The sequence below is a fragment of the Solea solea genome, chromosome 19, assembly GCF_958295425.1.
Source record: "Solea solea chromosome 19, fSolSol10.1, whole genome shotgun sequence".
In the NCBI taxonomy this organism is placed as follows: Eukaryota; Metazoa; Chordata; class Actinopteri; order Pleuronectiformes; family Soleidae; genus Solea; species Solea solea.
In genome coordinates this window covers 2,549,326-2,576,824 of record NC_081152.1, presented here as the reverse complement: position 1 = coordinate 2,576,824, position 27,499 = coordinate 2,549,326, and the positions used below count along the sequence as shown (strand labels likewise).

Genomic DNA, 27,499 nt, shown 5'->3' with positions numbered 1-27,499 from the left:
AATAACTTAATACATCGCATAACAGGTGCTTTAGATGGTAGATGGCCCACTCCTTTACAATTTAGAATTAGAATTAGTGATAGTGAATTTGTCAAATGACACTCAAATGACCTTGGGGCCAATGACCATCTAGTCTGGTCAAGAAGGGGCCAAAATGTGGCGGTTTGGCAATATGAGCTTAAAATTACAACTCATGACATTGCAGTTAAGATATTCATGATGATTTTTTACAGAATTCCAAATTAAAAGTGCTTGTTTTTGATATGGAACGACATATACTTCACAATAAAAGCATGCATATATAAATATCTATATATATATAATTTATTATTTCCTTGTTAATTGTTTTGATTGAGCAACTCGTTTCTCTAAAAATAAAATAATATAATAATAATGTGCTCATGTGTGATAAGTACCAGCTCGTTCGTCTTCTGGTAGAAGTTAATGTCATGATTTCTCTGAATGACGTCGTGAGTTCTGTTAATTGCGTTGTGATTTGCACTTCTCAGCCATTGTAGTGTAGTCTTGTGACGATGATGACATGTAGATGACAATTACTTTGGCATTTTATCACTACTGAAGACACAATTAAATAGTTTTACACCTTATAGTATATATATATATATAGTATAATAGTTAACACCTTTAAATTGTTATTTTAGCAGAAAACTGCTTACTTTGAGTACAGTAAATGTCATATAATTTTTATTCAATAACAATAATAAAAAAAGTGACTTTTCTGGTAACATACTTGTACTTTTAATCAAGTATTACTTTATACAACGTGACTTTTTCAAGGCTGTACAACCACCACCTTGCCAGCAGATGTCGCCCATGTGCGCAATGATCGAAGCTTCGAGAAGTGAAGCCATTTTCACTCCGGTGGTGGTTCCGGTTCCAAGAGAGTTCTAAACTTCATGAACATGACGCCTCGTTTGGCTTCACCAGCCCTCAGCTAATATTTAGACTTTTAAGACAGAGTTGTCTCACTGAGGAAGCTCCAGCTCACGTGCAGGCTGCTCATAACTCAACTGCACAGGAAACGTTTGTTGTGATTTCAGTCCCGGGGAGGAGCAGTCGAAGTAAAACCTCTGGGACTTTGCTTCAGACGCCATTTCAACTGCGCAGTAAAAGGACAAAATGGTGAGTGTACATGATTATTATGATGATAATATATGATCATGGAGTGGACTGGACATCGGGAGTACCGGAAGTTTTGTCCCAGTCCACCCCTATGCAGCACTTACTTACTTACTGGACGAGGATGAAGTTAGCCTCCGCCCATATTCTCTCTCCTTTTTTTACGTCAATTCTACTCAAACGGTCTAAACCTGTACTGTGTACTTTTGAAGTAATCCAGGGTCAAAGTTCCCGTAAACTGAACAAGATTCTGACTTTTTATCTACATTTGATGTGGGATAAAATCCACAGTTTGTATTCATAATTTATGGTTTAAATTTAAAGTACTTTATTTACTTCATGCACACGTACTTTTACTGCGTGGCATTTTCTCACCTTCAAATGGACATATGGGAAATCTAAATAAAGGCAGGATTAACCATCACAACTCATCAGGCTCATGTGTTTGTGATATCTGTGGATTTCAATACTGACACTTTATCTTCCCAACCAGCTGACTTTAATGCAGGCAACAGCCCTTCAATAACATACAAGCAGAGTAGCCTAGCACCATCTACTGGCCATAGGCTGCTACAGTACACAAATGTCACTCAATCGCCTTCACTGTGGCCACAGAAGATTGAGCTACACGCGAACTGCAGATTTTATAAAACACCTTCTCTAACAGAAAACTCTTGTTGTGTTACAGTTTTCTCTCGGTCACTGGACTGAACACAGATCCACATCAGACATCCTCCAGGAAACATGAAGGAGATTTTGCTCTAAATATGATGCTTTCCGTGGAGCAGTGATAAGTAATTTGCACAAACTAATAAGAAAAACAAAGGGAAAAAGTGTTTTTTATATATTAGGTTTACAGTGTACAGTATAAAATAAGTTACTACTCAAATGAGCTCTGTAAATATTTATATTGGGGCTATTTATACATTCAGTCTGTCTGTAATTATCTGCCAGGCTTTTTCTCTGATCTTATTCAAAGTCTGTGTGTGTGTAGAATGACTGAAGTACAGCAGAAGGGTGATTGTGTGGAGGAAGACGAGGACAGAGCAGAGTCTCCAGGACCCAGCTGTCTGTCTGTGAAGAGTGAAGAGTCTATGGGACACCCTTTAACCTTCAGTCATGAACATGGAGCCTCAGAGACAAAGTAAGAGACAGTTTGTCCTGTGAAGCGTGTTAGCAGCAGATCATTACAGGCTGTAATGCACCTTTCAGCGGTTTTACCAACTGTCGTAAAAACCTTTATCATGAGAAAACTTGATGATAATGATAAATGATAATAGCTCTGGAACAGTATGATTCTCCATGATGAGTTTTTCAAAGATAGCACAGAAAGCATCACTAAGTTCAGAACATTTCTACTGTCATGTCTAGATGCTGACTGTACTTGAAGAGGATTCATTTTTACACAAAGATCAGCGACCACAAGCTGTAAATCTGTCAATGAGTGTGTGTCACATGTGGATCTTCAGACATAGAGAAAAGAAATCATTCAGTTCTTTGACTCTGTGAAGATCAGTCCCTTCACTCCATACTCTGGAGGTCACACTGACCACTGAGGCTTGTTTCTGATCATCAGTGATGGATGCGATGTGGATAAAACCGTGTTTGTTTTTGCAGAGGTCAGAACCAGAGACGGGGAGCAGAGTCTCCAAGACCCAGCTGTCTGTCTGTGAAGAGTGAAGAGTCTATGGGACACCCTTTAACCTTCAGTCATGAACCTGGAGCCTCAGAGACAAAGTAAGAGACAGTTCGTCGATATTTTGGAGATGGTTTTAAAGTGTGAGATGACCAGCAGCAATGTTTTCTGTAAAGAATGTTGAAAACCTGTTGTAGGGCTCTCAAGTCTCACACATTGAGCGTGGCAGTCACGCTTTTTGGTCTATTGTCACACACTCCCGCCACACATTGTATTTCTCACGCTGAAAAAAATTATAACATAAATTTCTCTGGTGCGCCGCTATCGCTATGGAACCAGGAGGAAACTGTTCTCATACACATGTGCTTGCCTTCGAAGCAGCGCTCACTTTAGCAGATACTCCACCATGTGGCCAATAAGAGAAAGCACACCTCTCTGTATGAGCTACTTCTCATCACAGAAACTGGACCACAGATACTATTTTGTGAGCTACACTGCTACACAGAACAATACATAACAAACTGGACATAACAACCTCTGAACATTTGAAATGAAATAACAGGAAAAATATATAGGAAGGGGGTGTGGCTTATTCTGTTATCATTTCTTGTCCTTACACTAGTGTAGTCATATTTCCATTATCTGTTTTTGTTGTTTCTTTTCTTCTTGAAATAACAGTTTGCAGTTGCAGTAAATACGTCTGTGGAAAGGTGTTTATTGTTATGTTACTGTTAAAATTGTAACAGTATTGTATTTATTTTTTAATTAGTTACTGTATGTTTTTGTCTTGGAGGAAAGAGATTTGTTTTATTTTTTTCAAGGAGCATTTTTATTTCAGTGACCTCTGGCATTTTGCATGTGGCTTTAATTTATAACGAACTGTTTGTTTATTTTTTAAAGGGTTTTGCCTCTGGAAAAAAAATAATCGGATAAGCTATAATTCTTTGGGGGGAAACCCAATTACGTCACAGAAAAAATATCGATATATATCGAGTATCGCCATTCAGCTAAAAAATTATATGACTTTTACTCCATATTGCCCAGCTGTAATAAATGATAATAGCTCTAGAACAATATGATTCTCAATCATTTTTTCAAAGATAGCACAGAAAGCATCACTAAGTTCAGAAGAGCATATTTTTTAGCTTATAGGCTGATAAACCATCAGGTCCTGTAGATTTCTTTCTACTGTCATGTCTAAATGCTGATTGTACCTGAAGAGGATACATTTTTACAAAACTGTAAATCTGTCAATGAGTGTGTGTCACATGTGGATCTTCAAATCTAGAGAAAAGAAATCATTCAGTTCTTTGACTCTGTCAAGATCAGTCCCTTCACTCCATACTCTGGAGGTCACACTGACCACTGAGGCTTGTTTCTGATCATCAGTGATGGATGCGATGGATAAAACCCTGTTTGTGTTTGCAGAGGTCAGAACCAGCGACGGGGAGCAGAGTCTCCAGGACCCAGCGGTCTGTCTGTGAAGAGTGAAGAGTCTATGGGACACCCTTTAACCTTCAGTCATGAACCTGGAGCCTCAGAGACAAAGTAAGAGACAGTTTGTCCAGTGAAGGAGTTTAATTCATAAAAGTGTAGGTTCACAACCAAACCTTTGTGTCCTCACAAAGACACAGACACACACGCACACACTGACACACACACTGTTTTTAGTGTGAAAGTTGCTGTTACGTCTGTTGGAGGGAAACAAACTTCAGATCAGGTCATTTTTTTTATTTGTGGTTCAAATTGAATTTGAATGGACTTTTGTGAAGGAGGAAGAAATAAATGTGTGTTTGAGGAACAGACAGAATCTGATGAAACTGATCATTGAGTCAAAACATTGACTCAGAGATTGTGTGAGAATGAGCCTCAGGGTTAGAACTTTACAACAGTCCATCAGAACCACTGTGAGACAAAGCTGTAAGAAAATAAAGTGTCTCAGATCAGAGGACGAGTTTGTCTCGTGTCACTCACTGAGTCGTCACTGAGCTCAACAAACGAGGGGTTTCATTCACTGTCCGTCTTAGCCACACACATGTCCACCTGTCCCTGACATGTTAGTAATAGTGAAATGTCTTCACAGAGACAAGTTTGCTGTTTCTGTGGACAAACAGACGTCCCAGTGTCCTCTGTGTCAGGACGTCCTGAAGGATCCGGTCTCCACCAGCTGTGGTCACTGGTTCTGCAGACGCTGCATCTCCTCATACTGGGACCAGTTTGGTCCACCAGGACAATCCTGCTGTCCCCAGTGTGTAAAAAGTCCCAGGACAGGACATGGACCACAGAGTAAGACTCATAAGGAGAGCAGCTCCCATCAGCACTAGCAGACATTTAAAAATTAAAAAATGTTTCAAAGTTAAAAATGTTACTCGTACTACTTCTACTACTACTTCAAGAAAGGATGCTTTACACTCATTTTCCTGCTTTTCTATCATTGTGGTTCTCTTGTATGCAGATGATACTCTTTCCTTCACAATCATCACAGTTATTCTAGAATGATTCAGTCTTTCAGAATAAAGGTTTTCAAGTCATTACAGTAAAAAAAATACTGTAGTTTTTTAATTTGACAACAAACAACGTAAAACAACAATATCACAGAAAAACATGGCATTTTTTCTGTGGCTGATGAAAAAAATCCTCAGCTGCTCAGATTCTTTGTCTCTTGTCTTTCAGATGTTGGTCTGCAGGAGGTTCTAGATGAACATAAGATCAGTCTGAAGAGGAGATTTGAACATGTGACTGAAGGAACTAATGGAAGAGGAAGTAGAACCCTCCTGAACCGGATCTTCACTGAGCTCTACATCACAGAGGGACAGAGTGAAGAGGTCAATACTGAACATGAGGTGATGCAGCTGGAGACGACCTCCAAGAAGAAGATGGTCCAGGACACTCCCATCAAGTGCTGCGACATCTTTAAAGCCTTACCTGACCAGCAGGGGAGCATCAGAGTGGTCCTGACTAACGGCGTTGCTGGTGTTGGAAAAACCTTCTCGGTGCAGAAGTTCACTCTGGACTGGGCCGAGGGTTTGGAAAACCAGGACGTGAATCTGCTGATTCTGCTTTCGTTCAGGGAGCTGAACCTGATCAGAGATGAGCAGCACAGTCTTCTCACACTGCTCCATGTTTTCCATCCAACATTACAGAAGGTCAGAGCAGAGAAGCTCGCTGTCTGTAAACCTTTGTTCATCTTTGACGGCCTGGATGAAAGCAGACTCTCACTGGACTTCAGCAGTAGGACGCTGGTTTGTGACGTCACACACAGGTCTTCAGTCAACGTGCTGTTGACCAACCTCATCCAGGGGACTCTGCTTCCCTCGGCTCTCATCTGGATAACTTCTCGACCTGCAGCGGCCAATCAGATCCCTCCTACATGTGTTGACAGGGTAACAGAAGTACGAGGCTTCACTGACGACCAGAAGGATGAGTACTTCAGGAAGAGATCCAGAGATGAAGAGCTGTCCAGCAGAATCATCTCACACATCAAGACGTCCAGGAGCCTCCAAATCATGTGTCAAATCCCAGTCTTCTGCTGGATCAGTGCTACAGTTCTGGAGCACATGTTGACCACAGAGCAGAGAGGAGAGCTGCCCAAGACCCTGACAGACCTGTACTCACACTTCCTGCTGGTTCTGACAAAGAGGAAGAAGAACAAGTACAATAAAGGATGTAAGAGGAGTCCACAGGAGCTGACGGAGGCCTACAGTGAGGTTCTTCTGAAGCTGGGGAGGTTGGCCTTTGAACATCTGCAGAAAGGAGACATCATGTTCTACCAAGAAGACCTGGAGCGGTGTGGTCTTGATGTGTTAGAGGCCTTGGTGTACTCAGGAGTTTGTACAGAGATCTTCAGAAGAGAGAGCGTGATCTTCCAGAAAACAGTCTACTGCTTTGTTCACCTGAGCGTACAGGAGTTTCTTGCTGCAGTCTACATGTTCCACTGTTTCACCAACAGGAAGACAGAGGTACTGCAGGACTTCTTCAGACAAGAAAACAGAAATGGTGACTCAAACAGGTTTAGCAGAATCTTCACACTCGATGACTTCCTGAAAGAAGCCATGGAGAAATCACTTCAAAGTAAAAATGGTCACCTGGACCTGTTTGTTCGCTTCCTTCATGGACTCTGTCTGGAGTCCAACCAGAGACTCTTAGGAGGTCTGCTGGGTCAGACTCAGAACAGTAAAAAAATAATCAAGAGAGTCTCCAAGAACCTGAAGGAGATGAACACAACACAATTGATCTCACCTGACCGAAGCATCAACATCTTCCACTGTCTGACAGAGATGAATGACCAATCAGTGCAGCAGGAGATCCAAGAGTTCATGAAGTCAGAGGATAGAGGACAGGAACTCTCTGAGATCCAATGCTCGGCTCTGGCCTACATACTGCAGATCTCTGAGGAGGTTCTGGATGAGTTCATACTGCACAGGTACAATACATCATCATCCCAGGGAAAATTCAGACTGATTCCAGCTGTGAGGAACTGCAGGAAGGCTGTGTAAGTTCACACATGATCAATGACATCATCAACCAGTGATGATTAATGCTTTGGTTTATCAAATATAGTCGATATTAACTTCTTCTCATTCCTTTCACTTCAAATGTGTCAACTGTGTTGTTTTTCTGGAGATGTTTTAAATGATGAAAGTCATGTCAACATCATGTCTCATGTGTGTTGTTTTTCACCTTTGATATTTTTCTATAATCACAGACTGGATTATTGTGAACTCTCAGAGACTCGGTGTGAAGTTGTGGTCTCAGCTCTGAACACATGATCGAACACTGACTGGTTTTCGAGCAGCAACTTCTCATGTTTTATTCTTTATTCAGGTTGAGGAGCTTCAACTTTTCAAGATTGAACTTTAATTCTGTGGTCTCGGCTCTGAAGTCCAACTCCCCCCTGAGAGAACTGGACCTGAGCTGGAACGAGCATCTCCGGGATTCAGAAGTGAAGCTGCTGTGTTCCAGACTGGAGAGTCCAGATTGTAGACTGGAGACTCTGAAGTGAGTTCACTGATTTTATTAACATTAAACTAATTTTATCATTTATTCACTCTCACTCTCTCTCTCACACACACACACACAATCGTTGCCTAAAGTCTCATGTTTCATTCTTTATTCAGCTTGAGTATCTGCAGTTTGTCAGAGGTCAGCTGTTCTTCTCTGGCCTCAGTTCTGAAGTCCAACCCCTCCCATCTCAGAAATCTGGACCTGAGTGAGAACCAGGATCTGCAGGATTCAGGAGTGATGCTGCTGTGTTCTGGACTGGAGAGTCCACATTGTAGACTGGAGACTCTGAAGTGAGTTCACTGACTGAAGCTGCTGTTGTTTTCTAAACATTAATTTTATTGACATTAAACTAATTTGATTCTCACACACACTCTCTCTCTCTCTCTCTCTCTCTGCACTGCATGCTGGGAGTTTGGTGGTGGTGAGTGTGTCAAACTTTTGTGTGTGTGTGGTTGTGGTAGTCGTCTGTTGTGTGTGTGGTGTTCCATATATCACATAAGACGGCGTCTTCTGATCTTTTTGTGCCTTTTTCCAAATGTTCCCCGTAAAAACGGCATCGTTTCAGGTGACTTTAAAATAAACCTACATACAAGTAGCTTCATGCACAAGTGAGATCCGATCTAACTGTGTTTACTGCGGACGGAGAGGCAGCAGACACACTCACGCAGAGAGAAGCGCTGTGCTGCGCTCTCACAGCGCACGTAAACGGACAAGAACCAGCTGTAGATGCACAGCAGACTGTTGTGGAACAATCACTCACCTGTTTTGTTTATTCAAGTCAAAATAGGTTTGGTTTTTCTTTACGATTCAACACTTTTTTCAGCCCTGTGTGTGAAATCTCTAAAGACGACGTGTTCTAGTGATATCTAAATGAATGGATTCCTAGTTAGAGGAAACACATGGCTGCTTCATATGTAGCCGCTGCTCCTCTCTGTTCCTGCTGCTTGGAGAAGCTGCGTGTGTTTTCACCGTTGAGGAAAAACACATTGCAGAAGAACTAAATCGTGGCTGTTACAGCGCAAATCTTTGGCTGTACTTCTTAACGTGTTGCTCTGTCCTCGTCTGGAGAGTGCCTGGAGCCTCTATGTTTGGGTTTTTTCCTCCTCCCTCTTTGTTTTTGGCACTAAATACAGAGCCAACAACAAACGCACTTTTGTTCTGGTCAACTTCCTGTTGGTAATGGCTAAGTTGCTAATCTGGAGGAGCAGGAGTCGTCTGTCCGGTCAGAGCTGGACTGGATCATGTTCTCTATGCTCTGACTGGTCAGCTGGACGCCTTCGGGGCTCGGTGGGGGATCAAGTAGGTTTTAGGTTTTACTGTGTGTTTAATTAGTGTGTATAAAAGAGGAATATCTGGTTAAATTAATAATCGAGTTACACACATCCTCTCTCTCTCTCTCTCTCTCTCACACACACAGTCATTGTCTAAAGTCTCATGTTTTATTCTTTATTCAGGTTGTGGAACTGCAGATTGTCAGAGATCAGCTGTCCTTCTCTGGCCTTAGTTCTGGAGTCCAGCTCCTCCCCCCTGAGAGAACTGGACCTGAGTGGGAACGAGGATCTGCGGGATTCAGGAGTGAAAGTGCTGTGTTCTGGACTGGAGAGTCCACATTGTAGACTGAAGACTCTGAAGTGAGTTCACTGACTGCGGCTGCTGTTGTTTTCTAAACTTTCATTTTATTAACAATAAACTCATTTGATTCACATGTGCGCACACTCTCTCTCTCTCACACACACACACACACACACACACACACACACACACACACACACACACACACACAGTCGTTGTCTAAAGTCTCATGTTTTATTCTTTATTCAGGTTGAGGGGCTGCAGATTGTCAGAGATCAGCTGTTCTTCTCTGGTCTCAGTTCTGAAGTCTAACTCCTCCCACCTGAGAAACCTGGACCTGAGCTGGAACTATGGTCTGCAGCATTCAGGAGTGGAGCTGCTGTGTTCTGGACTGGAGAGTCCACATTGTAGACTGGAGGCTCTGATGTGAGATCACTGACTGAAACTTCTGTTTGTTTTTTTTAAACTTTAATTTTATGTCTAAAGTCTCATGTTTTATTCTTTATTCAGGTTGAGTTTCTGCAGATTGTCGGAGATCAGCTGTTCTTCTCTGGCCTCAGTTCTGGAGTCCAACTCCTCCCCCCTGAGAGAACTGGACCTGAGTGGGAACAAGGACCTGCAGGATTCAGGAGTGAAGCTGCTGTGTTCTGGACTGGAGAGTCCACATTGTAGACTGGAGGCTCTGAAGTGAGTTCACTGACTGAAGCGGCTGTTGTTTTTTTTAAACTTTCAATTTATTAACATAACTTATTTATTCACTGATGAATGAATGAATGAAACACACTGTAATGGTGCGACTGCCCGTTACCACGGCGCACCATGAGACTCATGGGCGATCCAAGTGGGTCGGAGGTGACTTTATTTATAAAGGACAGCGGCCACACTGTGATTAGTCCGGTATTGTGGACACAAAGGCCTCACAGGTTAGGAGTCTGGCGTTCAGGGCGACCAATTGAACGTCAGGAGGAACTTTCCATGGGAGAGATGATTTGTGTGTGTTGGATCGATAACTTCATGGCTTCTCACGGCATTGCTTCCATGCCTGAAAACTTTGTCCTGTGTTTTATTATCATCATAAACATGATTAATTAAAGGAAAACTTACGAAATAATTAAACAATCATGAAAATTCAAGTTTTCAGTCAAATTTGCATATTCATGAGGCATTCACTTAGATTATGATACACTGCTTTCCTCTACACAAAAGTAGATGGTAGTAGTAAAAAGTATTGTATCGGCAATACTGGCCTTGTATTTACTTGTTATTGGATCGATACCAAATGTTGCAGTATCACACAGCCCTACAAGTCACGACAGACATGTAAAGTCGTCTAAAGTCTCATGTTTTATTCTTTATTCAGGTTGAGTTTCTGCAGATTGTCAGAGATCAGCTGTTCTTCTCTGGCCTCAGTTCTAAAGTCCAACTCCTCCCCCCTGAGAGAACTGGACCTGAGTGGGAACGAGGACCTGCAGGATTCAGGAGTGAAGCTGCTGTGTTCTGGACTGGAGAGTCCACATTGTAGACTGGAGACTCTGACGTGAGTTCACTGACTGAAGCGGCTGTTATTTTATTTTTTTTTAAACTTACACACACACACACACACACACACACAGTCGTTGTCTAAAGTCTCATGTTTTATACAGGTTGAGGGGCTGCAGTTTGACAGAGATCAGCTGTTCTTCTCTGGCCTCAGTTCTGAAGTCCAACTCCTCCCACCTGAGAGACCTGGACCTGAGCTGCAACGAGCTACAGGATTCAGGAGTGGAGCTGCTGTGTTCTGGACTGGAGAGTCTACATTGTAGACTGGAGACTCTGACGTGAGTTCACTGACTGAAGCGGCTGTTATTAAACTCATTTGGCGCGCAAACACGCACACATACACACATTCTCCAAAGTCTCATGTTTTATTCTTTATTCAGGTTGTGGGGCTGCAAATTGTCAGAGATCAGCTGTTCTTCTCTGGCCTCAGCTCTGAAGTCCAACTCCTCCCCCCTGAGAGAACTGGACCTGAGAAACAACTTTTGTCTGCAGCATTCAGGACTGAAGCCTCTGTCTGATCTTGTGAAGAGTCCAGACTACCGACTGGAGACTCTGAGGTCAGTAGTAGAGTGTTAGAGTCATTGTTGTACTAATCACAGATCCAGCGTTTCCTCAGTGAAGCTGTGAGAGCAGAATAGTGACAGGCTTCATGACTCTTCTCCTAACAGGTCGGGGTGGCCTATGTGATGATCTTCACCCCGAGTCCTGCTCTGTGACGCAGCTTCTGAAGGACAACCACAAACGCTGATGGTGTTTTTCTGTCACCTATGACATCACTTTTACTTTTTACATTTTGGTCCTCCCACTGCTAAAAAGGAGACAAACCCCCAAACACTAATAATTAAAGGCCTATCTCAAAATGATGTATTCTGGTGAAAGTATTTGAAAAATTGGTTGAAGGAATTTTTAGAGTCCAACAACATTCTAAACTCCCTTCAGTCAGGTTTTAGGAAACAACGCAGCAAGGGGCAGAATCCTCCTGTGGGTGTATGTGCTCATTCCAGCTTCAGAGCTGCTCATCTTCCCAGTTTATTTCTGGGTTGTGCGACCCATAGTCGATAGATATATGTATCTATATATCCATCTCTCTATCCCTTTACAATGTTATATTTAGTATTAAGTATATTTGTTATGCATCTTAAAAATGTCACCGACATACTGTATGATAATAATCAAAGTTGCTGTAAACTGAAAATACAGTGTCACTTATATGTAATAACACATTTAATATTTCTACAGTGTTATTGTCCACAATATAAAGCTCACAATCATTATTGTTGTTAATATTGTCATCATTATGTTAATAGGGGGCAGGGCTACATCCATGCATTAGTCATGTGTTTTTTTCCCCCCGATTTGAAGCCATCCATGGCCGGACAGTAAAATCTTGTGTAGGAAAATGTGTAAAAGTGCACACTTTGCTATAACAGCTAAAACAAATCATTTCACAAATGTCACATGGAATTACAATCTAATGCTCTAAAAACACCTGAAACGGCAACAGGGAGCCTTTTCAAATCCTCCTGCCCTGGTGCCAGTCTTAATGTCACATTATTAAATATTAAACCTTATTGGAACAAGTTGTCCATTTATTGGCAAAACATTTTTTTTTTTTACAATTTTATCCTAAACACCAATTATGCCACTTAAATTAAACTTGGCACTGGTGCAATTGTGGATGTATTCAGCCCAGTTCACAAGTTAGTAAATGTGAGGAAGACAATGAGTAAATTCTTATTGGGAATAAATCCGCTTTCTGTGAAGTCCGTTTACGCCACTGTATTTTATACAGTATGATTATGGGGTTCCTTTAAGAGCTCAAGATTCTCCTCAGGTGGTACTTTTGTATAAAAGGTTTGAGAAGCACTGGTCTAGTTGATCCCAGCTCTGGTAAATGAATAAAACCATGTTATTCCAAGTGAAAACAAAAAGATAAAATAAAATATATGTAAATCAACCTTAGGAAAATGTCTAAGGATTTGATTCTTTAAACATGGCAAATGAAACAAAGTAACCTTTGACCGAGTACATCTAACCTGTGCAGATGGGAACAATTAAGCCAACAAGAGACATGTAAAAAATAAATGATTTATTTTATCACAAAATTGTATCATGCATTTAAAAACAAGTTTGCAGTAGAGTATTATTTTTGGGTTCGCGTTATAAGTGTGTGCATGTGTGTTTTTTTTTTTTACATTTTACACCATCTGCTGTTGTAATTGGACCAGTGATGAAGCTGACAATTTTAAATGCTTAATCCCAATTCGACAAAATACAATCTACAAGACGTCATGTTGCTATACATGACAAAAAAAAAGGCTCATCAGGATAATATAATAATAATAATAATAATAATAATAATTGCATACCGTGGTGAACTGATTCACAAAACTAGATGGATCCTTGTCTAGTTTTGGAAACTGCACAACCACAGCACAGCAGTAAGGGTCCATGGTCTGATTTCCCTCACACACAGAGAAGAAGGGGAAGGACTAAAGCCTTACCATGTGTCGACTCTGACCTCGTTCTCTGTTGTGTTAAGGAAACCCGGCTCATTGACTCCAAACTGAAGTGATTTAAAGGCGACATAGAATGCTTGTATCACACATATGTTAGTTATTGAGGTCTACTTACATATATTAACTTGTTTTCATGATTAAAAACCTCCTAATCGCTGCAAACGAGCCGATCAAAATATCTCCTCACTAACGCTCTCGTCAGCCGCGCTGTTTCAGACCAAAACCACCCCCCCAGAATGTGGACTGTGTTGTGATTGGCCAGCCAACGAGAGCTTTCCTACTGTCCTGTGATTGGCCAGGTACCTGGAAGTGACGCAATAGATAGGCCAGCTCTCAGATACACAGCTCCCCCTCTGGCATGGTGGATGCTCTGCATCTCAGCAGCTACAACGAGAGTAGTTCTTCTTCTTCTTCTGCGGTTGAATGTACGCAACCGGATGTGCCCGGACTAGTGCCCGCACCGGGGGGCGCTACAGTGGTGAGGATTTCTGATGACGACATCAAACTACGGAAGTGCCGATCCGCTTCGCAGAGCCCAGGAAAACAATACAACACTATTTTCTCAGCAGTGGCTGAACTGTTTGTTCTGAAACTTTAGGGTTTCATAAACGAGGTAATGACGCAGATACACACACAATTGGAGCTTCCGGTCTATGTCACCTTCAACTAAGTCCGAGGGCCACGCAGGAGAGCCCGAGTCGATCTCCAGCATGTTTTAGACGTGTAAAAAGTGATATTGAAGAGTTTGGGAAAATTAGGATCAACCATTTCAAGTTGTCTGCTTTGCCAATGGTCTAATGGGCCAACAGCTGACAGAGTGGTGTACTGTATAGTTGCTGACCTGTTCGACAGGAGACACTGGTTTGGATGAGTCTCTGGCTTTAAGGTGTTTCAAGTAATCATATAATGGTATTTAACATGTTGTGAGGTCAGGTCACAGGTTCTTCAGGCTGAATATCTGTAAACAAAGTAAAGCGATCATGACTTTAAGCAAGCACAGACTCATCAGAAGTGGAGAATATATCAGACAGGACATACGTGTCGACATCCCATAGCGACGAGGCATCACTTCATGAACGGCCTGACCTCCATCACTGCTGCATCTCGGTCATTCCAGTCTTCATCCATATCCTGGTGGCACGGAAACCCTAGAAACCATGATTTCCATCACCATTTACATTGCTATTATCAAAAAGAGCAAAATGACACTTTCATCACATTCCCCCTCTCACACGTCATGAACATCATCCTATAAATGCAATCAGTTTAAAGAGAAGTGGAGAATTAGAGCTGCGACTATTAATTGAGCGTTTGCTCCATAAAATATCTGAAAACCTTAAAAAAAAAAAATGTTCTCAAATGTCTTGTTTTGTCCACAGACCAAAATTAACTTTTAATGATTTGTTATCCAGAGCAAAGAAATTAAGAAAATACCCACATTTAAGAAGCTTAAACAAATCGGAAATCTTGTTTTAATCATGAAAAAAAGCTTTGAACCGATTATCAAAACAGTTGTCAATTAATTTAGTAATCGATTGATTAATCGTTTCAGCTCTATGGAGAATTATCCGACAGTTCATACCTGATCCATCCATTAGTCAAAAAGGCAACTTCAAGGAGATTTTGGTTCACGTTGGCTCCTCCCATCACAGCACACAGCTGTGCAGGACACAATGTCGGCACCCCCAAAAGCCTGGGTTTGTCAATTCTGCAACTAATTAAAGAAAACATGCATTTCAACTTACCTTTGTATTCATCTTACAATTCATCAAACCCATTGAGGTGGGTGCACTAGGGGCTCACCTGTTCAAGGTAGAATGTGTCCGTGAATCGAGGTGAGGCTCGTCACTGGATCACATCCTGGAACACTCGCACAACAAGGTGGTTGACTATTTTCTTGACAGTGATCGAGGTCAGAGGGTGAAACCCTGAAAATGGAGAAGAAAACGACATACGTGAAGACATCCCCCATCGTCATTATCCAGTGTGGTTTGATAAACACGAGCATAAAACAAGGATGAAAGAAGGTCAATATATGAAAAAGCATACCTGAAGATGTCCCACAGACAGTTTTAAAAGCTCGACTCTGATTCGCTCAAATGCTTAAGACATGCCGTGTTTACAAGTGATCATGTTGTTATACATGACCAAAAAAGAAAAAAGCTCATCAACAACTGCTGATTTATCAGGAGTGAGGATGATTATTGCGTGCCTTGTTGAACCGATTCACAAAACTAGATGGATCCTTGTCTAGTTTGGGAAACTGTTCAACCACAGCACACAGGTCAGTACGGGTCCTGGGTCAGATTTCCGTCACACACAGAGAAGAAGGGGAAGGACTAAAGCCTTACCATGTGAGGAGTCGACTCTGACCTCGTTCTCTGTCGTGTTACGGAAACCCAGCTCATCGACTCCAAACTGAAGTCTACATTTAGTTAATTATGGAAACTTTGGTTAAATTACAAATCTATCAGGTCATGTAAGAACACTTAAGAGCTCTTGCATGATTTGGAGACAGTGACTTGTAAACACTGATGTTCAAGATAATGGGCAAAGAGTCAAGGATTTTTAAGTTGTCTGTTTGGACGATGGTTTAACTGTGGGGACCGTATCTTGTTTGGAGGCGTCATGACATCAGGGTCACTGTGTCATCCATCAGAATATGGCTTTTCCATTCTGCACACATTTAAGCAAAATTATGATATTTCCATTTTATCACATTTATTCAATCACCTGTTCCAAGAGTGTTATGTGCAACCTTGATTTGAACTCGTTCATCCACTGGAACCTGGGGGCATGGTGGTTGACCTCGTGTTGTGGCCTGCAGATACACAGCAGTCTCTCCGGGGTGATCCCAGGTTAATCATCTGAACACAAGAGCAAATTATTTAGATGCAACCTTGATTAGATTTCAGCCTGGGTTGAGTGCAGGACACCGACTGGGAACTGGGGGCGTGGTGGTTGACCTTCATCTTGTGGCAAGGGTCAAGGTGATCCCCCAGGTTAAACATCTAAAAACACAAGAGCAAAAATAAATAAAACGAGCATCAAACTGAAGTATTAAAGTAAAGAATATATCTGACTGAGCTTACATGAAGACATCTCATGGCAAAGACGCATCATGTATGGTTTGGTGCAGGTGGCCCCGCCTCCTTCACGTCACATCTGTCCAAGATACATCTTTGGGTCACGGCGTCCTGGTCTTCATCACCACTTATCACTCACTCGTTCTGCACCTTGTGAAGCAAAAAGAAAGATACACTTAGTTCATTTGTATTCCTCTCAACAAAGTAAATACATTCAGAATTGCATCAGTAGCTCACCTGTTCCAAGTGTGCAAGGTATACTCTTACCACAGCTGCCTCGGTGTGTATCCAGGCCAGGTCCATCCTAAAAACCATCCCCATCCCTCCACCTGACTGTCCTCATTCTGATAAAGGATGAAATCTACAAATCCTCAAAATCACTATGTCAACACCAACCTTTTTTAGCTCTATTTCTTATCACTGTTACATGTTTAAATTGGGGGAGGGCCTCTGACAATACTGGAGAAAATGCCCTGGAGTGCATTGCATTGGAAACTATGCAATGCTAAAGTGAGAGCTTCTCACCTTTCTCTAAAAGATGGATTTTGCTCAACAATCTAAAGCCTTTTAAATGCCAAGTGCCCTATTTTTATTTAGTTTCTGCCTCAAGACAACGGAAATGAATAAGATCTGAAATTCACCCCATAGTACAAGGTTTCATATTTAAGTATATATGCAAGTTAAACTATATTTGTTTATCCTGTAATTTAGAACTAATCAAGTCATTTTAAAAATAAAGCAAAAAAAATATTAGCTGTGCTTGATAATTGTTAACATTTAAATACCATAGTTGTCGCTCTGCCAGGTTTGCGTCCTCCCAGAGAACCCAAGCTTCTCTCTCGCACACAACTGACCCTTGTATGTCCTGAAACCGACGCGCAGCACGGACGCTGCGGTAAATAACTAACGACGCAAGTCTAGTGACGCGTTCTGCAGAGGTGGGAAAAAAAATCCCCTGCTGGGAGGCCTCCCGACATGACACGCAAAAGGAGCACGTCGCATTAAAAAAAAAAAGTGGTTCTAAACGCGAGTATCCAGTTGGAAACAAATCTGGCAGAGCAAAACAAGGTAGTTTAAACTTAAAACTTTCATTATGATTACAAAATATGTGTGTTGGGTGAAATTTGCCATGGGCTGAATAACTATTGGAGTCACTATTACCAGTTAAAATGAATCAATCCCACTTAATTTAATTCTAATAAATGTAATTTAAGTTCTAGTATGTTTTATTAATATCCACTGATTTATTTCAAAGAGCTACAAAACAATCCAAGCCTGAGTAATTAATGGTTGGGGAAATAAATATCTATACGATATGGCAAGCAACTTTTATCAAGGTTGTCATTTTAGGGACGCATGATAAAGGTTAACCTAAATCTGCTCTAACATTAAAAAGGACGTAATTTCCTCCAGCAATCAGAAGCCCAATTATCAAAATGTAGTCTATTTAGGGTCCATGATACCCAACCCTAACTCAAGCCTCCCCAGACAGAAGAGACACAGACAGACAGAGAGACAGACAGAAGAGACACAGACAGAGACACAGACAGATGCAAACAGCAATGCCAAAAACAGCAATTGTGGCACATGCATAAATTGATTACCTTATTATTTAGGTCATTAAATGCGTTAATTGTTAGGGCATATTTAGAACCATTTATTGCCTTTATGCTTTAGTAGCACAGGCTAAATACTATGCAATAAATTCAACAGGATTTTCAGTGACAGACTCCATTTTACATACATAGTACAAAGATGCTTTTTAAATCTAAAAAAAATATGCATGCTGTATTTTAGATTGAAGGACAGTTCCTGATCATTCATTTTTCTCAAGATTCACCAGGAGAATGTTGGATGAAGTGGGCGGGTCCTCATGGATGGACAAGCTGAAATAGAAAAAAAATAAATAAAACATTTGTAGTTACAGCAGCGTATCCTTACAAAACCACAAAGTCAAAGAATTAACGGTACTTACATTTCCAGTACATCAGCGGGAGCCGACGTGGAGCATTCCACCAAAATGTCAGGAAAGTCAGGAAATTCAAAATGCTGGATGGCAGTCCACGACGAAATAAATGCGATGATGTGTCCGTCAAATGAGGAAATTCAAAACGCTGGATGGCAGTCCACGACGAAATAAATGCTCGACGACGGTGAAACGTTAAAATTAGATGAATGGCTATTAGTCAAACTATGGATTTCCCCCCCCCCCCCATTCTCAAAATAAAGTCGTAAAATGATGCTTCCCTTTCGTTGATACACCTAAAAAGTTAGAATATAAGAAAAATGGGTTCATATTGAACAATGATTCTTGATGTTGTACAGGCCAGGCCTACCTCAACTAGTATGTACTAACATGTGAAATGATGAGCTGAAAGAAGTTTCAAGGCACGGCGGCCATGTGGCACGGCGGCCATGACAGATGCACATAAGAAGGCGCGGCGGCCAAGCAAAGAGCGTAGTGGGGGCACAGCGACCACCCGGGATAAAAACAACGTCCTACTGTTCGAAGATCTTCATGCTGATCAAACTGAAAAGAAAAAAAGTTACCAGTCAATCATATGTCATTCAAAAACAGGACACTTAAATTCAGATACAATAATTTAAAAATAAACAAATTTTAAATATTTCCTAAAAATAAAACATGGTTTGTTTTGTATTTGCCAAAACAAAATATAGTATTGAGTTTTGCATCATTTTTAGTTTTAAAGACAGGTGTGGTTAAATTGTGTATTTAACAGTCACTCACTTCTTCGTGTTCTTAGTGTTGTTTAAGAAAAACAAACCCCACTTGGTCTCCGAGCAGGGCGATGATGTCTGTTAAAAGAAAATAAATAAGGTTTGTTTCAGTGAAACATTAAATAACCAATATATTCCATCACTCCTATAAGAAAACTAATGTTTGTATGTTGTGCATGTGTGTGAAAGTCCATTTAAATTAGTTGCAAAAAATGTGAAAAGCACCAAAAATAACTTAATTTTTAAGTCAAAAATCGTTTCATCCGCTGCTGAGGTTTGTCAATTGTAATTAATAAAATGGAGAAATAGTTAAGGTGGGTATTTGTTAATTTTTGTTAAAAACATTTAAGACGCGTTCACTGACGCAGTTTATTACAAATATACACAGACTTTCCGTTTGTTAGAACGATCAGGACTTCCATTCATAAACATTAACATACTAGAATGTTAAGTATTAATAAAAACACATGCGAGTGTGTATTAGACTCGAGTTTAGTTCATGTTTGAGTCATCACTGACCTTCCTGAAGGCGTCTTGGATCAGAACCAGGTTTCTCATCTCCCCGCACAAACATTTTGAACGTTACTGACGCACGAAAACCTTCGTCCTACACGACACGTCTCATGTCCTCGTGAACGTAAAAGCTTTTCTTTTCTTTTCTTTTCTTTTCTTTCTTTCTAGTTTTTTTGAGGTTTTCGATTCTCTTTTCATCTTCTGTTCCCGGGAGATCTGGCAGCTGCTGACTGAAGACAAGCGTGAAAGAGACGAGGCCGCAGGTGCACAGCTGATATACACCTGGTAATCACATGACTTCCGGTGTGCACCTGGCTAATGATAGCTCATTTTAGCTAATTAGGCTAACAATATGATGTTCACAGATATTATAAACTGTATCATATTAATGACCTTAATATTTTTTGACGTCAGTGGAAATGTTATAATGTAACATTGTGGCCATTAATTAGATCCCTGTTAGCTCACTGCTAACAATTAACAGTACAATTAAGAGTGAGTTTTTCTATTTTAACGTTTTGACTCTTTTATTATGGTTCTGGAAAGTAACATGTAGAGACAGGTGATTAATACGTAGTATTATATGTGCTAATTATTAATGGTGAGGAACAAATAAGTGACATTCATGATGAGCAAAACCAAACTGTGGTTATTAGTTCCAAAACAGTAGACAAAAAATACATGTATTTCTTTGTCACAAAGATTAGTATTGAATTCTGTTTGATCTTAAATGTTTACATTGTAAATAACTTTATCCATCATCTTTACTGTAATCTGTAACCTCTGTCTCTTCACGTTCCAAGATGGAACAGTAGTGGTGCAAACCTCAAACAATGCTTGAATTATTTATTATACTGTACACAGAATCTTTGTAATATTGATATTGAAGATAATGATATCATGATCATTTTTTGAATTACTGCTCAGCCACATTATAACGTTGAAGTCACTTAATTTAATGTCATACAGCTAAATGGAACTCGCCAGTTCAACACGGGAGAGGGTGTTTCACTGTGATTCTTATTATCAGGTGATAAGACACTCATATATCATCATATATTTTATGATCATGATACTCTAAAGACCCGAGTTTGCATGTTCAGTCATGTTTATATGTGTAAAAATAGTTTAACTGCAAAGGAGATTTATTCTGTTCTAGTAAGTAAGAACTTAAAATAAAATGTACAGTGACATAGAAATACTCTTTTGATGAGGAGATAAAGATGAAGTGTGTTTAAGGGACAAGTGAATACATGATTGATAGTAAACAGATGACTGATTGTTTTAGAGGAAAAATGTTTATTCTTGATTTGATCCAAATCTCGTTAAGTTTATTTTGTGGAAATATATAAAATATGTGAATATGATTCAAATGTGGTCTCTTTCTTGTAGATGATTGAACTTTATACTGACTAATGCATGGAAATGTGTGATTATTTTCTTTTGCTTTATTAGTTGCCTATCAATAATAGTGAAGTTAAAAAGACAAAGTTCACAAAGTTACGAGTAAATATCACAGTAGCCATTTTATTCCACTAGATGGCAGCAAACGTCAGAGCTGCGCGTGAGCTGCCTGTGGCCTCAGCGTACGGATCAGCAGCATTGGATAGAGCACCGCCCCTTTGGCTCCGTTCATTCCTATGAAGTTGCTCCATGGATGTTTGAAGCGATGTTACACCAGTGTACCGCATGAGGGCAGCAACGTGCCGTCCATACCAGGAAAGAAGAAGAAGAAGATTGTTTCCGGGTGGAAATCCAAACCCATGAGGACGCAGTGAAAAGGTAAACGTGTCTTCGTTCTGAACAATAATAATAATAATAATGTGTTAAATGTGCTCTTTTTATTTTATGGTTTTTCAGCAGCAGTCGTAGCTTTTATCGCTCGTTGTAAGCGACGCAAGTGACATGCTAAGCTTTCGGTACGTGTTTGGGCTAGCTGCTAACATGTCGGAAAACAGAAAAACTCGCTGGATGTTACTGTGTTACTCGGTGCTAACGATTGAATTATGTTGTGCGAGTAGCTTCTCTACAGCTGTGTACACACTGATTAAACTGATTATGTTTGATCTCGTTAATTAACATTAGTTAAGGTGAAGTTGATGTTGACGTCACAACTGTTTTACGGCAGCTCACTGAGATACTTTGGCTCTGTTTTTGTTTATGTCGATGTATGTCACATTCTGTGTTACATTTCTCTACTATGTGTAAATGGTACAGCATTGCCTAATGTTATAATGTAGTAATCACTTCAATTATGTCACTTACTCAAAATCTGCAATCTGAAATGCATGCCCTGACATTAATATTCAAATGTATGCAGATGATACTGTGATTTACATCCATGGTAGTAATGCAGCACAAGTCGCAGATCAGTTAACAAAGTCACTGCATCATATCACAACATGGTTAAAACAAAACAGTGTGCATGTACTTTAGAAAGTCAAATAAACACTTCACCGAGCCAGATGTATATGTTGCAGGGGAAAGACTGCAGGTAGTATCAGAATTTAAATATCTTGGTGTTGTGATTGATAGTAACCTTTCATTTAAAGCCCAAATTAAAAAGGTCTGTCAGCCGGTTAAATTCAATCTGGCAAACTTTAGATTCATACAAAACTGTATGTCAACAGAGGCTGCAATCATGTATATGTATTCAATGATCTTTTCCCACATTACTTATTGCTTAACAACTTGGTCTCAGGCTAGTACAACGTCTATCATGCCCATTCAGTCTAGATATAAACAAACCCTCAAAGCCAAAGACATCATCATCACTGTCTCATCTTAACTAAATATAAACTACTGTGCCGGGAAAACCTTGTGAAATACACAAACCTATGCCTAACATATAAGATTATAAATGGACATGCTCCTTCTGTTTTAAGACAATTCATAAAAACAGGTATCACCTGCAAACATATCTACAAGAAGTACAACTAGAGGTGACTGTATAATTCAGATGAGAAAAAGCAGTTTTGGCCAATCTGCATTTTCCATTAGAGTTGCACCTGAGTGGAACACAATACCATCCCACATCATAAAGACATAAAAACATACCACACATTCAAACACAATTTAAAAAAAGTGGTTAGTTAGCCACCAAACATGTCAATACTAAATAACATCACACTGCCAGCACCTCCTTCACCACCTTCTTTTCTTTTCTCCTTATTTTTTTCTCTCCCCTGTTTTTCTCTATATTTACTGACCCTTCTCTTCTTGCATGTTTTATGTGTTCTTTTACCAATTGCTTTTATTATGATGGATGTATATTTTATGATTTTGTTTCTTTTAGTATGCATCTGACCTGTTAACATCGGTCCATGGACAACAGATGTAAAATAGCCAATTTGTCTAATTCTGGCACATTTACATTGTATGTTTATTAATGTGCACTGTCCTTGTCAAATAAACCATAAATACATGAAATGCATGCATAAAAAAGGTTTAATGCAATTTGATCCCTGACCGATCAGCTCTGATCCCCTTCTTGTTTGCATTGGTGATGGACAGGTTGACAGCTAAAGTCAGGCAGGTTTTAGGTTTGTTGGAACAAACTTAAGATCAAACAAAGTTCTACATTTATTTTTGCAGTGTTGTTGTCAACTGTTCCATCTGACGTTCAGTGTTTCTTTCTCGACCTCAGACAGTGGGTGCAGTCATGACAAGGTGGGCGAGAGCCAACAATGTTCACAAGCACAAACCAGCAGAGGCCACTCCATGGAGTCAGTTCAAAGCAGGGAGACAATGTCATGCAGGTCGCTCTGGTGACGGTGCTGGTGTTAGACAAGTACCGCAGAGGGACCATCTGAGGAGATATCAGCCCAGTGAATCAGCTGTGACAAAACCCAACCGTAAGAAGGAGTACGTCAACGAGGATGTGAACGGTTTCCTGGATTATCTTCACCAGACTGGACAGCCGCTGCCCAGACAGCCATCAGGAGGGAGGGACTGGGACCAGGATCTCAGGGAGGAGGTGCATATCGCCTTGAAGAAGGACCAAAGAAGAGAGGACAGAAGGATAAAAAGGCAGACGGACAAGAAGAGCACAATGGTGAGTTATTTCAGACAATTTGGGTGGTCCCTGTTAGGGCAGTCTTTCCAGGAAGTCTAATCATTGGATGGCCTTTTGGTTACGCCTCTGGGCAGCTATTTGGGACAGACAAGGGTTTTATCAAATAAAATGTGAGAGAGACATAACTTGACTTTTAATGATAAAAAAGCAGATACATAGGAGTTGAATATAATCAATGATAATTCAAATATGTATTTCTTTTTTAATAACAACAACAAATGGTGCCATCTTCTGTGTTATGTATCAGATCCAGATGTAAATACCTGGAAGTAAAAGCTGAAATGTTCATCTTTTGATGTCAAACCCAAACGTTTTCAGTCTCTCTGATCCAATACTGTAGGAAGGCACTGTACATACATGGATGGATGCCTAAATAAATAGATCATCAACCTGAAAAACCAAGGTTTGAAACTGGAGAAAAAAAAAGATTTTAAACCGTAAAATGGAAATTTGAATCTGAAAACGTTTGCTGTGCAACTTAAATAAGACCTAAAATATAAAAATGAGTCAGTGAGTTCTCTTTGTGATGCTGTGTGTCTCTCCTCAGATCTGCTTTAACTGCAGGAAGCCTGGTCATGGTCTGGTAGACTGTCCAGAGGCGGACAGAGACGAAGAGATGGGCCGAGGCATCTGCTACCGCTGCGGCTCGACCGAGCACGAACTCCACAAATGTAGAGCTAAAGTGGACCCAGCTCTGGGTGAGGCCAAGAAGGACACCGATGTCCACAGATGTCCACAATGAATGAATGAATGAATTAGGTTTTCATAATTTTAAACTACTGCTTCTCTCAGGTGATTACCCGTATGCAAAGTGCTTCATCTGTGGTCAGACTGGACATCTGTCGCGGTCCTGCCAAGATAATCCTAAAGGACTTTATGCACAAGGTACAGTTGTAGACATTGTTCTATAAACTTTAATTTGTGCCAAAAAAATCATTTTTGCAGTCTTTCTAAAGAATGGATTGTGTGTGTGCAGGAGGCTGCTGTCGTGTTTGTGGGTCGGTGGAACATTTTCAGAAGGACTGCCCGGAACACCAGGCTGCAAGTGAGTTTCTGTCGCATGTCTGCCTTATGCAAACACTGCATTATGTCTCAAACACTGTCCTCACCGTGTCCCTGCAGCGAACTCCGTGACAGTCGGCTGGTTGTCGAACAACATGAGCGCAGACCACGAAGACGTTCATGTTCCAGTGAAGAAGGCCAAACCCAAACAGACTAAAGTGGTGACGTTCTGACCTGAGACGATGGACATTTGATCAACACGTATCTATGAGTGACTCAAATGGATTAAGTATATAATGCTCCTTGTGTATAACCATGGTCCTTCTTTAATAAAGTGCTCTTTGTGTATATTTACAGCCTGGTTTTGTTTTTGAGATTTTTGATACTGACTGAATGTATGGAGGTGAAAGGATAAAGAAACTAATAAAAATAAATAATTAATAAATAAAAATAACAGGACTTATTGTTAAAAACATGCATTTTCTACGGCTTTATTTTCCTCAGGTGGGGGGCGGTGCTGTGCCAATCTCAGCTGACATGGGGCGATAGGCGGGGTCACACCCTGGACAGCAAAATTACAAATGAATTTGAACTCAGACTCTACAACATGTTTGCATCTTCAGCTGACCGCTTACAGGAAGTTGCCACAGAGTGACCGTGGATGTTATCATTGTATTTAGTCACTGAACTTCTGCTGTGTAATAGTAACAATGAGCACTCAAACACATCAAAGCAACAATTACTAAAAACACACACAAAAACTGCTTGGGCACTGCACTAGTGAACCAAACAGAAAAAGAGAAAAAAGCCATAATTCTGAGATGAAAAGTCAGAGTTCTCAGATTCATGTATGATATAATTAAAAATTATTATAATATATGAAAAATTGGTTGTAATGTGAAGAGTTTGTCCCTGAGGGGCAGCACTGAGCTGCAGCTGGGGAACAGGGATGTAACGCTGAAACATCTGCGCTGGCTCCCTGATGAGTTCTGGATCATCTTCAAGCCTCTCCTCTGCTCCAAGTCTCTCCATTCACTTGCTCCACATTCTCTTTCTGACCTCCTCCATGTGCATCAGTGACCCTTTTCCACTCACATTATTATGAAATCCAAAATATCTATATGTACGTGTGTATGTATTAGCAGTACGATACATACACATAGAAGCTGATATAAAAAATTAAACTTCTTCAGAAGAAAAGCTGCATGTGAGATCTTTGTTTGGTCGGTAACTGTCAAACATTCTCTTGTCCTTTTGATTTAAACCAACAAATAAATGAGTAGGTCACAATCAGAAACAAGTTTAATTATGGTACAGAAAAACAGGTTAAGTTTTTGTTGGTTTTTGTTTGTTTTTGTTTTTTTTAGACTTTTAAAGTGCCGCTCATGACTGCACATGAGGATTTCACATGCAGAGGGAACAGCATTAGACACTAAAGCTGTGCATGTTATTGTGTTTTCTCGTCTTTCTTCTTGTTCACATGAGGCAGAGTTGGGAGTTTGTTCTCAGCAGACTCCCCCATTGGGCAAATGTGAATTATAAAGTAAACAAGTGTGCATGTGTGTGCGCGTGTGTGTGTGTGGTTTGAGGGGGTTGGATTGCTTCCTGGAGGTTACCCCGAGAAGACCCCCCCGAACCTGGTTTCCACAGAGCTGCTGTATGCTGCCAGCTCACAGCTCATTTACACTGATTACACAATTTTACCAAAGGTTTTGTCTACATGAGAGAGGACTTTCTTTCTGTGTGTGTGTGTGTGTGTGTGAGGCACAGAGGGCTCATTCACTGATGTCTCCTGGTTCCAATTTAAGAGCTCAGCTCAGTGGTCTTTCCTCCAACTATTGTCTTTCTGTATGTGGATTGCCCAACATCCATCCCTTTTTCCTGTCTGCCCAAATGCAAATGTAATGCATGTACAATATCAATATACATATGATACAGTGTGTTATATAGTGTGTACATATAAGGTACGGAACATAAAGTATATGACAATATTACTCTTGGTATATTTTGATTTGATATAGGTTATTACTCTGAGCCTCTTTACATATAGAATACTTCAGAGGTGATGAATATACTGTACATGTATTTCCTCATTGCGTTTATGTCAGCTACTTTATGTACTTTGCTTGGTAATATCATGGTTACAGTGGTAATAAAAGGATAAAAATAGGGTAATAACAAGTAATCGTAACAAAGTAATAAACCGATAAAAAAGAGGGAATATTAGGGTAATAAGATATTATTATAATAATAATAGATGAGGTATAGCTGTTGTGTTTATATAACAGGGTAATAAGGACCAAACAATAGGTAATGATGGGTAAACTTAAGGCAAAACTGCCATAGCATAGTATTATCTTGGTAATAATATGTGAGTAATATGCTAACAATAAAATGGTAATACCACGGTAATAACTTCAAAATCACAATGAAAATTCAGGAAATTGGTAATAACCAAATTAGAATGACTTCAGACCTTCACCTCAGGGGTGTCAAACTGGTGGCCCGTGGGCCATATGTGGCCCCCCCAATCAATTACATGCGGCCCATCACTTAATATCATGCTACCATGAAAACATGGCCCACAACCTTCCTTTAAACACAGCGTGTGTGGCTGAGGTCAATATACACAGAAATATAAATAACAAAGTAAAGTACAGATATGTGAAAATTC

The 27,499-nt window shown here is 40.3% G+C and overlaps 2 protein-coding genes and 2 long non-coding RNA genes across 7 annotated transcripts; 2 read left to right on the top strand and 2 right to left on the bottom strand.

Moving 5' to 3' along the window:
* The first annotated feature begins 873 nt into the window (after positions 1–873).
* LOC131446386 (NACHT, LRR and PYD domains-containing protein 12-like) lies at positions 874–12,471 on the top strand. 3 transcript variants are annotated; one of them, XM_058617573.1, is made up of 16 exons: positions 874–1,143; positions 1,829–1,934; positions 2,135–2,284; positions 2,758–2,877; positions 4,205–4,324; positions 4,860–5,062; positions 5,450–7,268; positions 7,601–7,774; positions 7,894–8,070; positions 9,235–9,411; positions 9,602–9,778; positions 9,863–10,039; positions 10,713–10,889; positions 10,996–11,169; positions 11,272–11,448; positions 11,560–12,471. In XM_058617573.1, the coding sequence occupies exons 3-16, from the start codon at positions 2,136–2,138 to the stop codon at positions 11,576–11,578; spliced, it is 3,840 nt and encodes a 1,279-aa protein (XP_058473556.1). In that variant the 5' UTR covers positions 874–1,143; positions 1,829–1,934; position 2,135; the 3' UTR covers positions 11,579–12,471. The 3 variants fall into 3 exon arrangements, with proteins under 3 accessions (XP_058473556.1, XP_058473558.1, XP_058473557.1); XM_058617575.1 differs by lacking the exon at positions 10,713–10,889; XM_058617574.1 differs by lacking the exon at positions 10,996–11,169.
* A 1,580-nt stretch (positions 12,472–14,051) lies between these two features.
* On the bottom strand, positions 14,052–16,421 carry LOC131446387 (uncharacterized). 2 transcript variants are annotated; one of them, XR_009233912.1, is made up of 7 exons: positions 16,377–16,421; positions 16,169–16,277; positions 15,460–16,086; positions 15,214–15,338; positions 14,993–15,124; positions 14,449–14,558; positions 14,052–14,368 (listed from the first exon to the last, which is right to left on the bottom strand). It is a non-coding gene; the product is annotated as an uncharacterized LOC131446387 (long non-coding RNA). The 2 variants fall into 2 exon arrangements; XR_009233911.1 differs by having other exon boundaries at positions 16,351–16,420.
* Positions 16,422–18,033: 1,612 nt separating this feature from the next.
* On the bottom strand, positions 18,034–19,951 carry LOC131446516 (uncharacterized). Its single transcript, XR_009233935.1, has 4 exons — positions 19,755–19,951; positions 19,246–19,313; positions 18,472–19,026; positions 18,034–18,382 (listed from the first exon to the last, which is right to left on the bottom strand). It is a non-coding gene; the product is annotated as an uncharacterized LOC131446516 (long non-coding RNA).
* A 1,448-nt stretch (positions 19,952–21,399) lies between these two features.
* Positions 21,400–25,179, top strand: zcchc9 (zinc finger, CCHC domain containing 9). Its single transcript, XM_058617444.1, has 6 exons — positions 21,400–21,530; positions 23,395–23,802; positions 24,371–24,521; positions 24,616–24,708; positions 24,800–24,868; positions 24,946–25,179. The coding sequence occupies exons 2-6, from the start codon at positions 23,410–23,412 to the stop codon at positions 25,056–25,058; spliced, it is 819 nt and encodes a 272-aa protein (XP_058473427.1). The 5' UTR covers positions 21,400–21,530; positions 23,395–23,409; the 3' UTR covers positions 25,059–25,179.
* Positions 25,180–27,499: the final 2,320 nt, after the last annotated feature.

Excerpts from the sequence above, each read along its gene's own strand:
- zcchc9 (XM_058617444.1), top strand. The coding sequence starts at position 23,410 with ATGACAAGGTGGGCGAGAGCCAACAATGTTCACAAGCACAAACCAGCA. Across the intron at positions 24,522-24,615 it reads TAAAGTGGACCCAGCTCTGG|GTGATTACCCGTATGCAAAG; the intron begins GTGAGGCCAAGA and ends TGCTTCTCTCAG. Across the intron at positions 24,709-24,799 it reads TAAAGGACTTTATGCACAAG|GAGGCTGCTGTCGTGTTTGT; the intron begins GTACAGTTGTAG and ends GTGTGTGTGCAG.
- LOC131446386 (XM_058617573.1), top strand. The coding sequence starts at position 2,136 with ATGACTGAAGTACAGCAGAAGGGTGATTGTGTGGAGGAAGACGAGGAC. Across the intron at positions 8,071-9,234 it reads TGTAGACTGGAGACTCTGAA|GTTGTGGAACTGCAGATTGT; the intron begins GTGAGTTCACTG and ends TTCTTTATTCAG. Across the intron at positions 9,412-9,601 it reads TGTAGACTGAAGACTCTGAA|GTTGAGGGGCTGCAGATTGT; the intron begins GTGAGTTCACTG and ends TTCTTTATTCAG.